The sequence below is a fragment of the Tursiops truncatus genome, chromosome 2, assembly GCF_011762595.2.
Source record: "Tursiops truncatus isolate mTurTru1 chromosome 2, mTurTru1.mat.Y, whole genome shotgun sequence".
Lineage (NCBI taxonomy): Eukaryota > Metazoa > Chordata > Mammalia > Artiodactyla > Delphinidae > Tursiops > Tursiops truncatus.
Window position 1 is genome coordinate 122,326,600 of NC_047035.1, and position 20,389 is coordinate 122,346,988.

At 46.9% G+C, this 20,389-nt stretch overlaps 1 protein-coding gene across 1 annotated transcript in view; it reads right to left on the reverse strand.

Moving 5' to 3' along the window:
* The window catches only part of ATP10A (ATPase phospholipid transporting 10A (putative)), a 177,729-nt gene that overhangs the window by 12,230 nt on the left and 145,110 nt on the right, over window positions 1-20,389 (reverse strand). Inside the window, 5 exon segments of the mRNA XM_019945970.3 lie at window positions 2,467-2,794; window positions 8,535-8,719; window positions 13,611-13,737; window positions 13,818-13,921; window positions 19,513-20,077. Coding sequence (XP_019801529.2) covers window positions 2,467-2,794; window positions 8,535-8,719; window positions 13,611-13,737; window positions 13,818-13,921; window positions 19,513-20,077 — 1,309 coding nt within the window.

The following is a 20,389-nucleotide window of genomic DNA, read 5'->3' on the forward strand; positions in this document are numbered from 1 at the left end:
TCATTTGAGTTGAGATGCACAGAATCAAATCAGCTTGATGGATCTTCATGGGTTCTCTGTAAGCTGGGTCCTGTGAAGGGTCCTGGGGAGGAGTGAGGAAGAGGCAGTGCAGAGTCTGCCTTCGGGGAGCCAAGTTATGCAGCCAGAAAGAGCCTAGTGGGAGGCTTGCACCCACCAGCCACTAGGAGGTATTTCCAAGCGGTGGCCAGCGTGTCCCTTTCTAGTTAGTACACGTTCCAAGCTACTGGCTCATACACCAATAGAGCCCTTCACGTGGCATCCAGCACAGAGAGAGATATGACCACCACCTTCATTGCTGTTTCCTGAACCACTCCAGACTTTGTCACATGTCAGTCAAGGCTACTCCAATTCATACTCAGGTGAGTGGTTTTCTAAACTGAACGAAGGAGGTTAAACTCTGCCCAAACAAACTGTGGAGCTCTTTTTGTACATCAGTGTCCAGCTAACTCATTAGCTACTGTGCCCACCCTTGGGCTCTTTGAGCATGTGATAAAGGAGACCGTCTACTTATTCAGTCACAGAAAATGTGTAGGAATATAGGGTATAGGTCAGAGCTCTGGACACCTTTAGGGAAAGGCAAGCAGACTTAAAGTCATTGTCATTCAGTGATAGTGACCGTTCTTGGAACAAGGCAGCAGAAGGGCCCACATCACCGAGTACCTCCCAAATTTCAAATATGCAAAAAGTGTAGATACATAAAGTCAGAGTATCTCAGACCATGGCTATAGGACATCTCTCCCTTGTGATTCCTCTGTTCTTTATTGCACTGGGCCCAACACACGGGTGATGAGTCAATATTTGTCAAATCGAAATTCTGTGAAGCAATAACCTCTGCAGTTTTTTCCAGAACGTCCCATTCAAAATGAGATATGTAGACAATGATGTTCTCTGGATTATTAGCTGCTGGATGCCCAGGACTAGGTCACATCCATGCTTTAATTCATAGAAAGAAATGAACTAAAGTTGATTGGTCCTTACTTTCCCTTTCCCTTTTGAGTTTCTATTTTGTTTTTTTCTTTTCTTTCTAACCAGCCAAGCTCTACCTCTGTTTTCCTAAATGAATGCCACACATCAGTGATTCAGTGGCTGAGCAGGCACTGACCAGGCAGTGAAAATGTGCTTTATCATTCAGGTCTTACACCAGCCCCACTGGGGGGCACTGTCCTCATGTTACACAGGAGCAAAGTTATCGGTAAGGGTGCAGACCCAGCCTGCAGACTCCTCAGCTTCTCCCTCCAACACTTGCTCAGAGAGCCCTAAAGGCCTCTCCAGGCACATGAGGGCAAAGGTGGTCCTGAGACAGCCTTCCTGAGGAGGGGCCACAGAAGAGCTGCCTGTCTTAGCCTGAACCAAGGGGCCACAGATGAACACACACTCACTCCCCTTAGCAGATACCATGGCCCTGGGGATGTGCAGGGCCGTCTCCATGACGACCATGCTAAGGACTGGGCTCAACACCGGCCTCAACTATCCTGATGAGGTGTCCTGTATGACAGGGCTGCAATCCCTACGTCATCAAGGAGGGGCTGTCACAGACCTTTTGTAGAAAATACAGTAACTATTACTGATTGGTGAGGATGCTTTATTTCAGAGCCAACTCTCACCCCGGTGTTCATTCTATATGCAGGGAAAACAAACTGTTTGATATCGATATCGGGGGATCCCGGGGATCATATCATCTCTTTTCCTGGGCTACCTGCAGTCTCTCCCATCCCTCACCAGCAGGTGGCGCTGCCAAGTCCCTGAACCTCACTGGAGGCTGGACCTGTATCAGACGTGGGGACACTCCCCTGGGGGAGACAGGTGAGCACCATACAGCACGGAAGAGGGGCCGAGAAGGCTCTCCAGACCAACAGTCTGCAAGGAAAAACCACCATTAGATGCACAGTCCTTAAGGAAATGACACAAAATTTAGCAACTATTCAGACCTTAGGAGGGTAGATGCTTATCTTGAAACAAAGTTCAGCAGACAAGAAGCGATGGGAATTCTGATCACCATGGAGTCGCTGGGTCGTGCAGCATGATGAAGCCTTGGACTCCAGGCGGCTCACGGCCATCAGAAGCACCTGTAAAGGGCCTTCTTCCTAAGTTGGCCTGGGGTCGTGCTTAGTGTGCTGGGCTCCACTGTGGCCGAGGCTGCTGGACAGTAGTCTTCTGTCGCCCAGGAGACAGTAATAAGCTCCATCTTCTTCAACCACCATTGAATTACTGACTTCCTAATATGTAGCTATATCTGTTGCTAGTACATTTTGTGGCTTTCAAATCCAAGCTTTATATTTGGAACAGGCTGCCTGTTTCATTGTACCAGGTGTGATTTTATAAATAGAAAAAAGAGCAAGGAAGCATTTTCCCATCCTATGGCATAGCGTAGAAGGGGCAGGAAATTCAAGATGCTTTGACAGGAAGCAGCTGCAGAGGTGGGGGCTGTTCGGCCTGGATACTTGCCTATGGCCAGAGTCATGGCCTTGAGCTTGCTCCTGACCAGCTTCACCACCATGCTCTTCTGCAGGGGAGTCGAGCGACAACAAAGGACAGACCGGCACTGCTTAGCAAGGAAGAGGAATTTGTCCTCCAGGTTTTTCTCGAGGGCGTAGGCCAGACTTCTCCCATCGATCACAAGGCTGGGGCTGGGGCCAGACATGGCAGCTGCAGAGGGCGGGCAGAGTGGGGAGAAGCCCACGCTCATGCCACCAGCGGTCTTGTCGGCAGCACTGTGGGGGCTCCTGGACTGCACATAGTGTAGGCACTGGTCCAGCAGGGCTGCGCATGCCTCCTGAAATGGACACGAGAGGATGGTGCAGGTCACTCGGCCGCATCACAGACCAGGCTACCCACACAACACATCTGAGAATCTCCAGGGACCCAGGCTGCAGGCTCTGCCCAGGAGGTGGCTCTCCTGGGCCTGGGAAGTCAGTAGAAGTAGATGACTTTCAACATGAAAGGATCTGAGTTGGTTTAGGGTTCCTATAAGACTCTACTTGATTCCATTATACTGTGTAGAGGTTAGGACAAAGCATTTTCACTTTGGGAGGCCTGGCCAGACTGGCTAGCTGCTGGCTAGTTAGGCTATGGGAGCTTTCCAGGCACTTCCCCATGGTCCTCAGAGGCCCTTACTCAGCCCTTCTTGTTTCCTAGTGAGGTACCAACAAAAGCTTCTGTTGTGATTAGCTCTGAAAGAAGAGTACTCAGTGTCTCCCTAAGCTCAGGAAAATGAAGTTTAAAAAAAAGCCTAATTACTGAGGGCTGGAATTGGCAGTGCCCTTCCAAAGCTGTATCTGAGTTCCAGAAAGAATAGGGAAACTTCCTGGGGAACCTGCAAGGTCAGGGGACAGAGGCGTAGGAAGGAAAAGTGTTTCCAAGAACGAACACACTCCAGGAAACTCAAGTGGTTCCTGGTCCTCCACGGATGGCCACGGATGGACAGTAGCCCACAGGTTAGTGAGCAGCTTCCTACAATGCACTGTGGGAATCCAGGTGTGTCCGACAAGCACTTAACTGAGGACCTTTTATATCGAGGAAAGTGAGTGAGACTGGAGAAAAGAAGACCAAGAAGACGCAGCTGTTGGCCCTGAGTGATGGGCAGGCAGCCGGACACACACACACACACACCCTCCCATGACCACAGCAAGTCACTGACAAGCATGTGCAACATGTCCCTGGATACAGAGAGGGGCAGACTTGCTTCCAGGCAGGGCTGGGAGTGGTGGTGACCAGGAAGGCCTTGCAGAGAATGCGGGACCTCATTGCAGGAATACCATGGATGCCCTGGTCCTAGCACAAGGCACTGACAAGGTAGGATGGAGCAAGCATGCCCTGCCTCCCCTACAGGTGCAGCTGTGGCACCTGGACAGATTCATAGAGCCACTTTGAGTACTCAGAGTAAACAGCAGCTGTCAGGCTGGGGAAGAAGACTGGCATTCTAAACACACTGAACTGCAAGGTTTCCACTGTCACTCTGGCAGGCCCTCACCTGGACCCAGGTGTCACGGAAGCTGGAGGTGGGCACCGAGGCAGGGACAGAGAAAGCTCCAGCTCTAGAAGCCCTCTATTTCTGGCTTGAGGAGAGGAAAAGAGAACTTCCAATGTTTAGAGAAAATGGAGGAAACCCCATTTTTATTTATTTTTTCCTCTATTCTCTTGAACCCAGCCCCAGGCAATTTTGCTCTGTGGGCAGCAGTAGGAACAACAGTGGTAGCACAGCCATCTGTTGCTGGGGACTCTGAGGGAGGTGGTCCTTCCTTCCTATCAGAGCATCTGTGGCCCTAGGACAGCTAGGCAACGGCTGCCCTCCTTTCTGTCTGTCCTGCCACCACTTGGCCCTGGAAGTCGGTGCAGAAGTACAAAGCAGATCAAGGTAACTCAAACCCCAGCTTTCATGCCAGAGGGAGTCCCAGAGAATCAGAAAGTACTGGAAAAATTGTCAGGAGGGGGTAGATTGGCAAAAATGTGAGACAGATTCTAACAGCTTGGCAAAGGCCAAACAAGACTCACATTGAAATCAACACCCCAAGGCTGTTCAGAGCCTGCAGGCTGCACCCAAGAGGACTGATATCCTGCCTTAAAAAAATCCACATACTCCAAATTTAAAATGACCAGAGTGCCATTCAAAATACCCACAACATAACTCCAAATTTATCAGCATATAAAGAGCTAGGAAATTCTCAGTGCCTGTGGTAAAAGACAATCAACAGAAGCCAATGTCAAGATGACACACATACTGGAATTACCTGACAACGACTCTGAAGCAGCCATTATAAAAGTGTTCCAAGAAGTAAGAAAAAATTCTAGAAATGAATAGAAAGGAAGTCTCAGCAAAAAACAGAAGATATAAAGAGGAATCAAATAAAAATTTCAGAACACCCAAAACACATTAACGAAAATGAAAAGCTCACTGGATTCCACTTATGTGTCCATCATTGGATTACATAAATAATTTACATAATTTCTCTGTGCTCAGTGAGGGGGATTATAACCCCCACACTCTCTAAGTGTGAGCTGTGCACAGTGACTTCCTTCCAGAGAGGACAGTGTGAGAATTAGTTTATGGGGGAGAAACCTGACAAAATTAACATCCACAGTGATACATCATGTTGATAGAATGTACTCTTGATATGATGTGATGAAATGATGAAAATGGCCCTTTGTCTGTGGTCTTCTTCCCCAAAACTCATAACTTTAATGATGAGAAAGATATTAGACAAATTCCCATATAAAGACATTCTAGGAAACACCTGAATGTATCTATCCTCAAAACTGTCAAGGTCATCAAAAATGAAGAAAGTTTGAGAAACTGTTATAGCCAGTAAGAGCCTAAGGAGACATGACGACTAAATGTAATGTGGATCCTGGGGACTACCCTGGTGGTGGTCCAGTGGTTAAGAATCCTCCTTCCAATGCAGGGGACGTGGGATCGATCCCTGGTCAGAGAACTAACATCCCACATGCCGTGGGGCAACTAAGCCCGTGCACCACAACTACTGGCCCATGCGCTCTAGAGCCCACGCGCCACAACTAGAGAGCCTGCGTGCCGCAACTACTGAGCCCGCACACTCTAGAGCCCAAGCACCACAACCAGAGAGAAGCCTGTGTGCTGCAATGAAGAGCCTGTGTGCTGCAACTAAGACCCGACGCAGCCAAATAAATAAATTGATTTAAAGAAAATGTAATGTGGGTCCTCAATGAGATTCTGGAAAACAGAAAGGACATTAGGTAAAAATTAAGGCAATCTGAATACAGCACAGATTTTAGTAAGTAACTGTATATCAATACCATATTAAAAATTGTAAAGATGTTAATAATAGGCAAAATTATGTATAGGTGAAACAGTACTATCTTCACAATTTTTTTGTAAATCTAAAACCATTCTATATAAAAAGTTTATTTTTAGAAAAACACTAAATGGGCTCAATAGAAGAATGGAGATAACAGAAGAAAAATCAGTGACCTCAAAGACAGATCAAGAGAAATTATCCAATTTGAATAAGAAAGAAAAAAAAATTGAAAACTGAAGAGCACCTGCGGGACCCTTGAGAAAATAACAAAAGACCCAATATTCATGTCATCAGTCTTACAGAAGAAGAGGAGAAAGTGCAGTGCAGAAAAAGTATCTGATGAAATAATGGCTGAAAACTTACCAAATCTGGTGAAAGACATAACCCCACAAATTAAAGAATCTTAGCAAATCCCAGATTATAAATCAAAAGAAATCCATGCCCAAACACGTCGTAATGAAACTACTTAAAATTATAGACAAAGAAAAACATAGGAAAGCAGCCAGATATAAATGATTCATTAGCTATGGGGTAATAATGATTCAAATGACTGTTGATTTCTCACTAGGTACCACAGAAAAATAAAGACATTATCTGATGAAGAAAAGCAAGAGCATTTGCCACCACTGGACCTACTCTAAAAATTAGATAAAGGAAGTTCTTCCTAGAGAAGGGAAATTGTGCCACAAGGAAACCTGAAACAACAGAAATGGAAGAAGAGCAACAGAAGTTGTAAATAAAATTTAATTTATGTAAATATAATTTATTTTAACTAAATATAATGGACCATTCTTTTCCTCTTGATTTCTTTAAAATATAAAAGATTGAAAGCAAAAAATATAATATCTGATGAGGATTTCAATTTATGCAGTTGTAATATATGACACTATCAGTGTTAGGGGGAAGAGTAAGGGGCTCGTGGAGTGGTAAGATTTCTTCATCCCACTGATTCTAAGTAGACTGTGACAACTTAAGTATGCACAGTGCAATCCTAGAAAATACACTAAAAAAGCTAAGTGATGTCGAAACATAAGAGACAAATTAAAATGAAATACTAAAAAATGTTCAAATAACCCCAAAGAAGGTAGAAAAAGGAATGGAGGAACAAAAAACAGAGAATAATAAGAAAACAAAAGATAAAATAGTAGACTTGAATCCAAACATATTGATAATTATAATAAATGTAAATGATCTAAGCATACCAATTAAAAGGGACTGTCTGAATATATGAAAACATGACCTATCTACCAAAAAAACCATAAACAAACAAAAAAACCTCACCTCATTTCAAATGTAATGCTACAGGTAGATTAAAAACTAAAGGATCAAACAAGGTATGCCATGCAAACAGAAATCAGAATAGCTGGAGTAGCTATTTGGGGCCAGAGTAAATTATTTCAGGCTTTTCAGATCATTCAGTCTCTGTGGCAACTACTCAAAACTGCCATTATAGCATGAAAACAGCCAAAGATTGTATATAAAGACATGGGGAAGGCTGTGTTCAAATAAAACTCTACAGAAGCAGGTGGTAGGTTGGATTTGACCCATAGGCCACAGTTTGCTGACCCCTATTATAGAAAAATTGAACCATACCATCTCTCAACTGGATCTAATTGATATACCAGGCAATAACACAGCAGAACACACATCCTTTTCATATGCATATGAACATTCACCAAGATAGACCATACCCTGGGTCATTAAAAAAATTAATATGAAAGAATTAAAATCATAAAAAGCATATTCTATGACGATAATGGATAGAAATCAATAAAATAGGTTTCAAATAGAAATCAGTAACAGAAAGAAAATAGGAAAACTCCAAACACTTGGAAATTAAACAAAACACTGCCTATTTTAAGACATTTAAAAACCCACAGGACAGCATGGTATTGGTGAAGGGACAGACACACAGATCAATGGAACAGAATAGAAAGTCTAGAAATAGACCCACACAAATAGGACCAATTGATTTTCAACAAAGGTGTAAAGACAATTTAGTGGAAAAAAGACTGTCCACAAACGGTGCCTGAATAATGTGGAAAAATGCAGTTTGATGTAAACCTCACACCTTAGACAAAATTCTACACAAAAAAGATTGTGTTTAAAGCTGAGATGCTAAACTATAAAAGTTTTAGAAGAAAATAAAGGAGAAATCCTTGTGATTAGGCACATCTTAAGTGTGACACCTAGAGCATGATCCATAAAAGTTAGACTTTGTCATCTGCTGGAGGAGATGTTCCAAGGGAGAGTCAGTCACTCGAGGAATCAGAGCCCTGGCCAGGGCCTATGGGAAGAGATCCACCCTCCACACTTGGGGATTTCAGTCAATAGATGTGACAAATGAAAACCCACATGCCACTGGGGCATCCGTGAGACAACACATGCCATCCTGAGGACACCAAGGCAGAATGGACTGCTGCCCTGGCTCCATGTGACCTCATGAAAAACACTCTCTGACACTGCTGGCTGGAAAGTATCTCAGGAAAAAGCGGGTTGAACTTTGCTTTATAAAGCTCAGATGCGTGTTCCTAAGAAATCCCAGCAAATCCCACATCTTCCAAGACTATGACAAGCACGTTCTGATTGCCAGAAACACAACACAGGTGCAAACAGAGCAGAGGGCAAAGGCCCGCCTCACAGCGGCTGCCAGAAATGGAAGGCATTCTTTCCTGCTCTGCTCTGGGGCTGGTGGGGTGTGAGGCTGCCCAGGCAGAGCGGGTCTCCCCGACATCCACCCACCTGGGATTCGGCGTTCAGGGTGATGACTTCCTCGTCGTGGTCCAGCAGTTTGCATGCGTAAGCGATGTTAATGGCTGTTTCCTGTTTGTCACCAGTGAGAACCCAAATCTGCAGGCCTGCTTGACGCAATTTAGCAATGGTTTCAGGGACTCCGTCCTGCAGGCGGTCTTCAATCCCAGTGGCACCTGGTCAAAGGTACAACAGTGTGGGTAAGCCCCCTGCTCATGGGCCCCGACCTTGACCGGCATGAATGCCTCACTCCAACACAGCAGAGGTGCTGGCCCCACCCTGCAGACTGGGCCCTGCTGTGGTCCATCTTATCTGGAAGCACTCGGGTGATTCCTCATTCAGGACATGGGGGCACCTTCACTAGCTCTCGATTCCACATGGTAGGGATACCTGGGAGGCACTGAACATAATTCTCTGGACGTACAACAGAGCACCTCCAATGCTTTCTAACATGCAGACAACTTTTAACTTTACAGATAGCTTGGAAACGAAGCTTGTGGGGAGATGGTGGGAGTGACCATATTCTGAGGGATGAAAAGTTTTAAAACTTATCCATCCTAGGGCTTCCCTGGTGGCGCAGTGGTTGGGAGTCCGCCTGCTGATGCAGGGGAGGCGGGTTCGTGCCCCGGTCTGGGAAGGTCCCACATGTTGTGGAGCAGCTGGGCCCGTGGGCCATGGCCGCTGAGCCTGCGAGTCCGGAGCCTGTACTCTGCAACGGAAGAGGCCCGCGTACCGCAAAAAAAAAAAAAACGTATCCATCCCACAGATAGCTTCTGGTGAATGACACCCACAGTGCTTGCTCTCAACAATGCTTACCATTAGCTGTCGATCAGCAACATTATCCTGAATGTTTTTTCCACAAAAATAATGATTAAGGGGCAGATTTTCCCATGCAGGTCTCAGTATATTGGGAAAAATATACTACTCAATGCAGAAAAGTGTCCTCTAGGCCAGCCTGTTTTTCCCTCCATTTCCAACTTGGTGAGATGGTCTCACCTTCCTTCTAGATGTGCAGCATTGCCTGAGGCCTCCTTGTCAGCCTTGTCTTTCTCTTTTATGCATGCTGCTCCCTGTGCTGGGATGCTGTTATAGACTGAATGTTTGTGTCCCCCCTAAAAATTCATAGGTTGATGCCCTAACCCCCAAGGTAATAGCATTAGGAGGTGGGGCCTTTGGGAGGTGATTAGGTCATGAAGGTGGAACCCTCATGAATGGGATTTGTGCCCTCACAGCAAAAGACACAAGGGAGATGACTTCTCGCCACTGTGCGAGGATGCAGAAGGAAGGCAGCCATCTGCAAACCAGGAAGACAGCCCTTATCAGGAACCAAACTGGCCAACACTTTGACCTGAGACTTCCAGCTTCCAGAACTGTTGAGAAATAAATGTCTGCTGTTTAAGCCACCTTGTCTATGGAAGTTTTGTTCAAGCAGCCTGAAATGACTAAGAGAGACACCATTTCCTTTTCTCTGCCTTGAATGGGTGAGGTGGCAGGTGCGGGGAGGAAGGAGTCAAGGTAGAACACACATACAAAAAGTGCACATTTCTTAAGTGTACCCTTTGATGCACTTTCACAAATCACACAGCTGTGTAGTCAGCCCTGAGCTCAGGAAACAGTTTCACCAACTCCCCAGAAGCCCCCCTCAGGGGCAATTGGTTGTCTTCTCTCTTCCATCTCATGCAGCCTGTGTGGGGTGTTGGACCTGGGCCTACCCCACACTTGATGAATGCACCAGAAGGCTAAGTGGTAACTTGGGAAGGACCCAGAAAGGAGGAGGGGACATTGCACCCAAGATTTCCTCTGCTCTGAACCATTAAGTCCTCCCAGGAAGGACCAGGCAGGGGTGTGGGGTTCAAGGTCTGCTTAGGAATGGAACCACTTTATGCTGCTTGCTCATGGTGAGCATGGCCCTGACCACCCTCCTGGCCCATCTCCCCTTCCCCAGCTCTGTGGCTCTAACATTAGAATAGAGTGTGCATCCCTGGCTCCTTATCTTCACCATCCAACAGAGTCGACATCTCTCAGTGCATCCTAAGTGTCACTTCTGCTAGAATAGATTCCCTGATGTGGGGGAAAGAGGAAGGGATGATCTTGCCACTTCTGCGTGTTCATAGTGTCTTATTCATACTTAATAATAATGATTGTGGAATAATCATAACCATAGCTAACCTTGATGGATTCCTATATGCCAGAAAAAGTTTTCACAGCTTCCCTAAGATGTGAGAACTACAATGATCCCCACAACACAGGTGTGGAAAGCAGGGTGAGGGAAGTGAGTTAGCCAGGGAAGGGCCAGCATTCCCCTTACGGTATGTCTCTGATCCAAATCTCTGAGCTACATGTCTGCTCTAGGATAGCACTTCCTACAATGCAGTGCTTTGTGTACAACTCAACCACTACCCACTCTTCACTAGATGGGGATTTTCTGCAGAAAGGCCTTCTATCTCCCATCCTTGTACTCTGGCCACTCATCCAGGGCTCCTTGTCAAGTGTCCACCAAGAAAGAAAGCAAGGAAGACCTTGTAGATAAATTTCCATCCAGAGGAAGTCTGCCTCTTTTCAGGGAAAACCTAACACCTTGAAAACATACCCTCTTTATTTCAGGAGCTTATTGGTCAAAGTAATGGGCTCCTAATTGACTGCCCCTCACCTATATAATGCTCATGTTTGAATCAAACACAGGGTATTAATGAACTTAGAAATATAGTTATGGAAAGCATGTCTGTCTCAGCGTGAACTATGGCTGAGAATAAAGAGGCAATCTGAGGAACAGTCCTTTTAAAATGATCTGGAAGCCTAGTATCTCCTTTCAGCTCTCCAAGGTAGCTTGTTTGTAATATAATTTATGTGACTTTGAATAAATGTCACCTTCTTTACAGCCTGATCCTTGGGAGAACGTGGCATTTTGAGTATCATAACCAGGGTAGTTAGTGGGGTTCAAGCTAGTGCCACCTTACTTCACTGCATTCAGATGTCAGGTAGCTCTCAATGGAGGGGAAAAAAATCTCACCAACTGGAAAGTTTCAGATGACATTTGGAGAAACCAGCAAGAATGCTGGGGAGAATGAGCAGAATGTTGTCTTTTGAATTTAGGTTCTTGGCCAGAACATTATGGAAAAGAAAATTTCAAGAACACAGTGGGAATGACAATCCTTGCCCTGTGGCTCTCTGATGTTACTTAATGTAAGAACCTAAATGAAAAGGTTTTAAAAAGGGGTATTTGGTATGGGATATTAAAAATATAAAAGCTGACTTCACATTTCTCAAATACAAATCATCCACGGTGCCCATGGATGAAGCAGTGGTGACCACTGAGGTGGGGGTTCTCCCACTCTCCAGCTTGGCTTCATCATTTGAACCATAAACATTCCAGGTTGTAGGGGATGGTACATGTTTAAGAACTGGCTTGCAGGAAGAAGGCTGATTAGTGCGTTTGCCATTTCTGTGGTCCCAATCAGCAGAGAGTCTGTGCAGAAGATGCCAGCCAGGCCACACAGGTATGGAAGCAGTAACACTAGCTTCATCACCTTCACTGTGCAGCTACGTGGGGCTGGACCTAGTGCCTGCACCTTGCTCAGTGCTTTGCTGCATCCCCTCTGCTCACCCTCACAGAACTATTACCGCCACTTGGCAGATAAGGAAACTGGGATGCAAGTGCCCAGGCTCACATGGCCAGTAAGCAGCAGAGCCAGGACTGGACAACTGAGCCATGGCTCCTAGACTCTGAAAGAAAGAAAGAAAGGAGTGCCTGCAAAGACAGGCAGAGGAGGGACAGCTCAGGGACTCATAGCTGTGTTCTCAAACAGTTAAGGTCTTATCCTGTGGAAAAGGGAAGAGATTTTATCTGCATTGCTCTAGAGGGTAGGACCAGCGCCCCCTGGAAGAAGGTACCGGGAGGCGGATTTCACTCCATTCAAGATGTTAGAGCTTGGTGGGAGGAGAACTGTCCCAGGGGAGAACACCCTGCAGAGAGGGGGGACCATGACAACCAGCGGACCCCCTCCCATCCCACGGGTCTATCAACAGTGTCTTTTGGAGAAGCATGTTCCAGATGTGAACAGTCCTAGCTCAGGAAATCAAAACCTGGCAATCTAGAGGAGGCACAGCCATTTTCCAAGTGTTTCATTTAATTCAACTCCTGAGTACCATTCAGGATGCCTCTGGGGTTCTGGATCTTTGGGCTTTTTTGAATAGTGCATGGCCTCGTATAGGACACTGTAGGCGAAATAGAATATTGCATAAAGTATGTATATGTAGTGCTCTTAAATATCTGAATATTAGCTATTCTATTAGATATAAGTATGTAGATACAGAGATATCCCAACGGAATAAAGGAAGGGGGCCAAATGAGTTACGGCCTTTCTTGTTGAAAGATGAACCCCCGTATCTTCATGCCCCAAGAGTATCATCATCTGACCACCAGCACCATGAGATGGGGAGTGTGTATACACAGCACTGCCACAACCAGCCCCTGGTGAGAGCACAGACAGCATGTATACAAAGATCCAGCTAATTTAATACGTACATTAATAAATATTTTAAATAATAAATTAAATAAATACTAAAGCAATAAATAATTTTATAAATACTAACATGAACTCAGTAGCAAATACAGGCACAATTTAGTAAGAATGAGCCCCCTTTTTTTTTCACCCAAATCAAATCTGTGAAATATTTACTAGATGTAAAATGCAGCCCTGTTGAGTCCAACGGTTTCTGTTTGTTTCCTGGGGCTGGGGGGATCCTTTAATGCATCAGTTGTTGAGAAGCCTTGCTCTTCATCTCTATTTTTTGGTGGGAAAGCAGGGTTTCAGGGGAGGCAAGTCGGGCGCTGTCGTGTGCCTGGCAGGGTGGCACCAATAGAATGCCCCAGAAATGGGCCACGGGGAGAACGTTCAATCGAGCACAGCCCTGTCTGGGGCCGCGCTAGCATCAGGCCAGAGGGGTCCTTCATCAAGCCTAGCGTGTGCAGAGCTGCCGCTGACTAGAGCCAGGGCACCTCTCCATCCAGGATGCTGCAAACTCCACCCGGCTCCGCGGCACCCGCCCGCTGGAGAGCGTAATTACCCAACAGATGCAGATTCCTCTCCAGGCGAAGGGCAGACTGAAACAGGAGCTCCTCGCGGTTGTCCAGGGCGGATTCCGCTTCCAAGTGGCTCTGCAGCCAACAGGCATACTCTTCCTTACTCAGAACCTGGGTGAGAGCCGCTGATGAGCACCCAGGCCGAGCCCCGTGGCCGGCCCCGCTCCTTCCGCGAAGCCACGCCTACTCACCCTCTTGGCGATGCACAAGGTGCGCAGGCCCTCCACAGCGTACAGGTTGAGGTAGTTCTGAGTCTTGCTCCAGATCTTCTTTTGATGCCTTCCTCTGGCGTCATCTAAGTTGGAGTAAGAGCAGAAACAAGGATGAGTGAGAACAACAGAGCCCAGTGAAATGGCTTGGACTCCCAGGACACCTGGCCCGTTGAAATGAGTTTGCATATATGCAGTTTCCGCAGCTGAGAGCTCAGCGCCATCAGAGGTTCTAGCTGGGTACTCTTCTCACCCAGGGAGAGAAAACAGCCACATTTTCAGGTCTCTAAAGTAATCACACTCAGAGAGCCAGAAAGTAGGATGATGGCTGCCAGGGGCTGGGGGGAGGGGAGAAAGGAGCTGTACAGAGCTTCAGTTTTGCAAGATGAAAATTTCTGGAGATCTGCTGCACACCAATGTGAATATACTCAACACTACTGAACTGTACACTTAAAACTGGTTAAGATGGTAAATTTATATTGTGTTTTTTTTAACCACACACACACACACACACACACACACACACACACACACAGCAACTAAGAAATTAGCTATCAGCTAGTAAGATTTTTCCAAACATCCACCCTTTTCTGTTTTCTGTAGACACAGATGTGGAACAGACTTGCTGTTTATTACCAGACTGCAGAAGTGCTGACTTTGAGCCTCACTACTGTGGAATCCATGGCAAAGTGACACACACCTTCTTAACTCCACCATGTTCTTGGGTCAATAATTGTTAGTGAGAAGGCAGAAGGCACTTTAGTTTTCGTGTGATAAAAGTATGTTAGGAGTGAATGTGTTTCAGAGCCAGTGAGGACGATGTGGCCCTCCCCATTCTGCCTCACTGTAGCTGGCTGCAATTGGAATGCTAGCAGGAATTTTGTTGCAATTCATTAAGCAGGAATGTCATAGGTGCCCTGTTACATCACTGTGATTTACTCCAACAGCCTCCAGAAAGGGCGCCCAGAAAACATCTGCACCAGTAGATTTAGCCCACCTCTTGCTTCATTACTTGTCAGTAGTATACACGTTCAATATAAAACTTAAAGCAAAAGTTAGATGTTATTTTAAAAAGAACCTCATAACATTTTTGACTATTTCTAATATCCCTTGTTGAAATGAGAATCTCACATAAACAAAACCTCATTAAGAGTGATCTGGCATCTTTTCGTCCAGGAGGTGGGTGTAAATGGAGGCATATAAACTTCCCGTTTAGGAAAAGTCATACTTAAAAGTGCAGTTTCTATCCTCCTACACCAGTCATGTTGCCAGACAGAATATAAGATGCCCAAATATCTGGAGAAAACTATAATCCGAAAAGATACATGCACCCCAATGTTCACTGTAGCACTATTCACAATAGCCAAGACATGGAAGCAACCTAAGTGTCCATCAACAGAGGAGTGGATGAAGAAGCTGTGATACATATGTACACAATGGAATACTATTCAGCCATAAAAAAAGAAATAATGCCATTTGCAGCAACATGGACGGACCTAGAGATTATCGTACTAAGTGAAATAAGTTGGACAGAGAAAGACAAATACCATATGATATCACATATATGGAAACTAAAATATGGCACAAATGAACTTATCTATGAAACAGAAACAGACTCACAGAGAGAGAACAGATTTGTGGTTGCCAAGGGGGTGAGGGGTAGAGGAGGTATGGATTGGGTGTTTTGGGACTAGCAGATGCAAAGATATATAGAATGGATAAATAACAAGGTCCTACTGTATAGCACAGGGAACTATAACAAGCACTTTGCTGTGCATCAGAAATTAACACAACATTGTAAATCAACTTATACATCAATAAAATAAATTTTTAAAAAAAGAATAAAGGTGAGAAATAATTTACACCTTCCAAAAAATAAGAACATAAGATACCCAAATAGCACATAGGACATACTTTTACTAAAAACATTATTTGTCGTTTATCTGAGATTAAATTTTAACTAGACAGTCAATATATTTTCTTTGCTAAATCTGGCAACCCTACTTTCCAGTGGTGAGGCCCCTGGTCTGGGGAAGGCTGTCTACTAACCAGGTCAGCTCCTTGACACACGAAACATTCTTAATCTTCTAGATCTGTGCTCTTCATGGAGAAGACAGTGCCCCCAACAGACCGAAGACTGGTCCCTTGGAGGCAAAAAATCTTATTACGCATAAAGCACAGATACATGTACAGTACATAAACAAATATACAGCATATCTGTGGCATTAAAATGTCATGGAAGGGCCATTAGAAAAAAAATATCTAAAAAGACTCCTTAAGGGGGCAATAATGAAAAAGAGAGAGAGAGAGTTGGGAAACGCTGCCCTAGATTATTGTGCTTTAGGAATTTAAATTTCCTGAAAAGATGACACTGACAGTCATCTTAATTTTGACTACCATTTACTCCTGGTATTGTGATAACATTATTCCAGATTCTGACTGTTCTTTGAGCAAAGACATGTCTAGCTGAGGGACTCTGGAATTAACACTAATAAAGTACTTGAGCTGTCCAGAGGGGGAGGGGAAGGTTGCATTCCAGAGCAGAGCAGGATGCAGGGGCTGTGATGCTGCCCTTAACCACACTGGTCCAAACAAAACTAATGAGTGAGAGAAGGCAGGGTGGGCCACTGGGGACCCAGGGTGCCCTGGACAAGGGTGCGGTCACAGACCACACTGACATGTTTCTGTGCGGGACGGAGCCCACCCAGCCCAGCAGGGAGAGAAGCCGTGACCGCCACATCTTGCCCATCCCTCCCCCTCTATCCTTGCCCTTGGAGGAGGATGGAGCCATCACAAGTTTTGTGTCTTAAAGACCACACAGGGACTTCCCTGGTGGCGCAGTGGTTGAGAATCTGCATGCCAGTGCACGGGACACGGGTTCGAGCCCTGGTCTGGGAGGATCCCACATGCCGCGGAGCAACTAAGCCCATGCACCACAACTACTGAACCTGCACTCTGGAGCCCGCAAGCCACAACTACTGAGCCCATGTGGCACAACTACTGAAGGTTGTGGGCCTGGGGCCCGTGCTCCACAATGGGAGAAGCTACCGCAATGAGAGGCCTGCACACCACAACAAAGAGTAGACCCTGCTCACCATAACTAGGAAAAGCCCACGTGCAGCAATGAAGACCCAACGAAGGAAGGAAGGAAGGAAGGGAAACCACACAGAATGGCACTGGACTGAACCTCAGGCAAGTGAATCTTAAGGAAAAGAAACCAGAGAGAAGGGAAAGGGACCCAGCTTATGCTTTATGCCTATAACACACCAAGCACTGTGCTAGGAGCTTTGACAGGGGCTTCTTGTGAGGTCAGAAGCCTGATTTCCTTTGTACAGATGGGAAACTGAGGCACAGGAGGAGTGACTTGTCCAGGGTGACCCCAGCCCATAAATGTAGACTTGGGATTTGAACCAAGGTCTGTAAGGTAATGGGTGGGGTAGAGTCCCTGCTTTCTACTTGACCCCACACAAGCTAGTGGCAGGGCAGGCAAGACATAGCCACATCCTAAAAATACAACACATTCCCCATCCACCACCAGCTTAGCCTTCTCGTGCCCTTTTTGGTAAAAGTGTTGTGAACTCTTTGAAGAAAGATGTTGGACACTCATGTGCCCTCCTCACTTTATCGCCTGCACACAGGTAGAGCAGCTTGGCCATCTGCAAGCCTGCTCTGCTCCATACCCTGCCCACCCCACCTCCAAAGTGAAAGTTGAATGATTTATGTACAATGTCAGGGTGTCACTGGTGGATAACTTCAGGATTACCCCAGAGCCATCCCCTTTCTTGGTAAACCACTGGGGGCTCTGAACATCCTGAATCTTAAATTGCCTGGTGTCTACATGTAGCTCTGACCGATTCAAACTTATTTGAAGTGCACACTGCTTGGAAATTCCCAGAGGAAGGCGGAGATCTACACAAACTGCTTATTTTTAAGGTGCCCCCTTCAATGTCACGGTTTGGGCAATGTTGTGCTTTGAACCTGTCTGTTCCATGGCTTTGTTCTTTCTCACCTGTAGTTAATTCCTCCCAGGACCAGGTGGAGGGGTCTGGGAAGCTCCCCAGCTTGCATAAGGGCTCCCTTCACCCCTTGACCTTGAAGCTGACTCTGAGTGATAGAAGTTTTATTTGTTTGTGCTTCGTCTAGAAATTTGAGGCTTTCTACTCATTTTTAAAAGTGCACTGCCAAAAAAAAAAAAAAAAAAGTGCACTGCCAGCCAAGTACAAGCGTGGCCACTGCTGCAGCCTTCTTGGTTGCTCTCGTGTCCCTTGCAACAGCTCAGCAGGCTCCCTGCCCTCTCTCTGGGGTGGGTGTAAGCCTCTCCTGCCATCCCATCCCACCCTTGCTTGCTAGAGCTGGTCCAGTCTTTTCACCTTATCCATGACCCACTGTATGTAGTAAAGTCTGAAACACAGCGGTCCATTAAACTATCTTTAATACAAGGCTGTGGAATAGGATAAAGGTGATATTTTTGCAGTAGAATAAAATCTTCTCAGATAATTGCCATACCTATCTGTTTTTCTTTTGCATGGATGCAAAATCAAATTTCAGAATGAAGGAGGCCCTTGGAATGCAAAATCAGCCTGTAAATTGGATTCTACATCCACCCTAGAACCAACACACGGGTAGGAAGGCAAACCCTGCCCTGGAGTAGGTCACCCTCAAGAAAGGCCATGCAAACCGCTTTCGAAGACGCATTTGCAATTCGCTCAGCTGCCTTTGGGAGGCGATAGCTCTGTGACAGGAAAATGGATTTGTCTGCAGAGATCCACCAGTGCACTTTCCCTTAACTGGAGCTGGAGTCCTGTTCTGAGGCACTGAGGTCACGGCGAGAGGACCGTGGGAAGCAAAGTGGTAACCCCTAGCTCCGTTCCAGAGCCCCAGAAGGGCATATCCAGCGTAAGGATTTCCCACAGGTGGTACCCAGAGCTGTTTCCAGGATATAGAAGAGAGGGAGGCTGTGGGGGTCAGGCAGTGGTCCCTCTCCCATCTGCCATCTGCCATCTACCCCGCTTCTCCCCCCTGGAGGTCAGATGTGACCTCTTTTGTCCTCTGGGCACAGAGGGAGGGGTGACTAGGTTTACTGGTGGGGACCCAGGCCCTCCCCCTTCCAAGTCCCAGAAGCATTTGTATCTGGAAAGAGGTACAAGTCTTTCTGCTAAACAAAGTTTCACCCTCTACACCAGTGGTATATGAACCCCTCTTTTTCAACCCGAAAGTTACATGGAAGTCAAGTGCAAAAGAGACCACGATGGAGGTTCTTGGCTGTAAGACGGCCAGAGGCCAGCAGCCCCCACTACCTGGGCCCTCGCTGTGGCCTGAGAACACTCCATAAATGGGCTAAAAACCATGGCTTGGGCCTCATAGGTGCCCAAGGTCCAAGCGATCACAGGGCAGAAAGGAACCTTCTGGGACTTCTAATCTAAAAGCTCTTAACCTGCATTGCCCAGATTTAAACCTGATGCTAGGCCTCACCCCCATTAATCCCCAACCCCATTCTTCTGAGGTGGGTTCAGGCACTGAAGCCCTCCATCCACTGGGCCCTCCCCCCAATTCTAGTCCAAACCCTTCAGACAAGGAAAAGCTCACCCAGAGAGGCAAAGCTCCACTGGAGGGAGGGGCTGGTTTCTCAGGACTGCTCCCTGCAGTGGGCAGCTGCTAGTGGAGGGGAGCAGGGTACCTGTGGAGCAGGGCAGCAGGAGGTCCATGACCACCGAGTCGGCCCCCTTGGTGTAGACGTTGATCTCGTCCGTGAGTGGGTGCCGGATCACCACTGACATCCTCTTGCGGATGGAGTCGAAGCCCAGCGTGTGCAGGAGCTCGAAGGTGAGCCTGCCCAGGTGGGGCAGCTCTACCGACACCTGGTCGTGCAGTCGGTCCACGAGCGCGAAGCTGTAGGCGCGGGCGGCGTAGACGAGAGCTGCCTCGTCGGGGCTCTCGGCCTCGTAGCGCAGCTCCCGCTCGGGCTCAGGCTCCTGTGCTGAGCACTCAGGTGCCCAGCCGTCTGCCCCGCTGCTGTAGCCATTGCTGGCAAGGCCTGGGGCCGGCGGGCGCAGCCTCTCCTCCAGCCGGAACAACGTGCCGTTGTTGGCCAGCGTGGACAAGAGGCTGGACTTGTGCACCGACTTGTTGGTGGCCATGCTCCCAATGCTGCTGCAGCCCGAGGCCAGGCGGCTGGGCGTGAACCTCCGGAGGAAATCTTCTATCGTCTTCACCGGGGACTTCAGCTCGAAGCGCACCCTCACCTGCCAGGGAAGTAGTCGGAAGACAGGTTAGGTGTCTCCCAAGAGCCCTCACCCTGACTCCCTTAGGGCCGCCCTCCACTTCCCCAGGGGGGCCTGAATACGGATTTCCCATTTCCCACTGAAAATTGCAACCAGAGTCAGCATTTCTTCCTTGAGACTATCCCTTGGCCTCCTCCTCTTCACCTCAACACAGGTTCTGCCATATTCACTCTTTCAGGATGTGACTGTAGGGTAGCAATGACCAAGGCCCGGGATGGACTCAGGGCATTGGGTGGCCTGTGGTTCCCAAGGCTTTGGGACTGTCCCCTCACT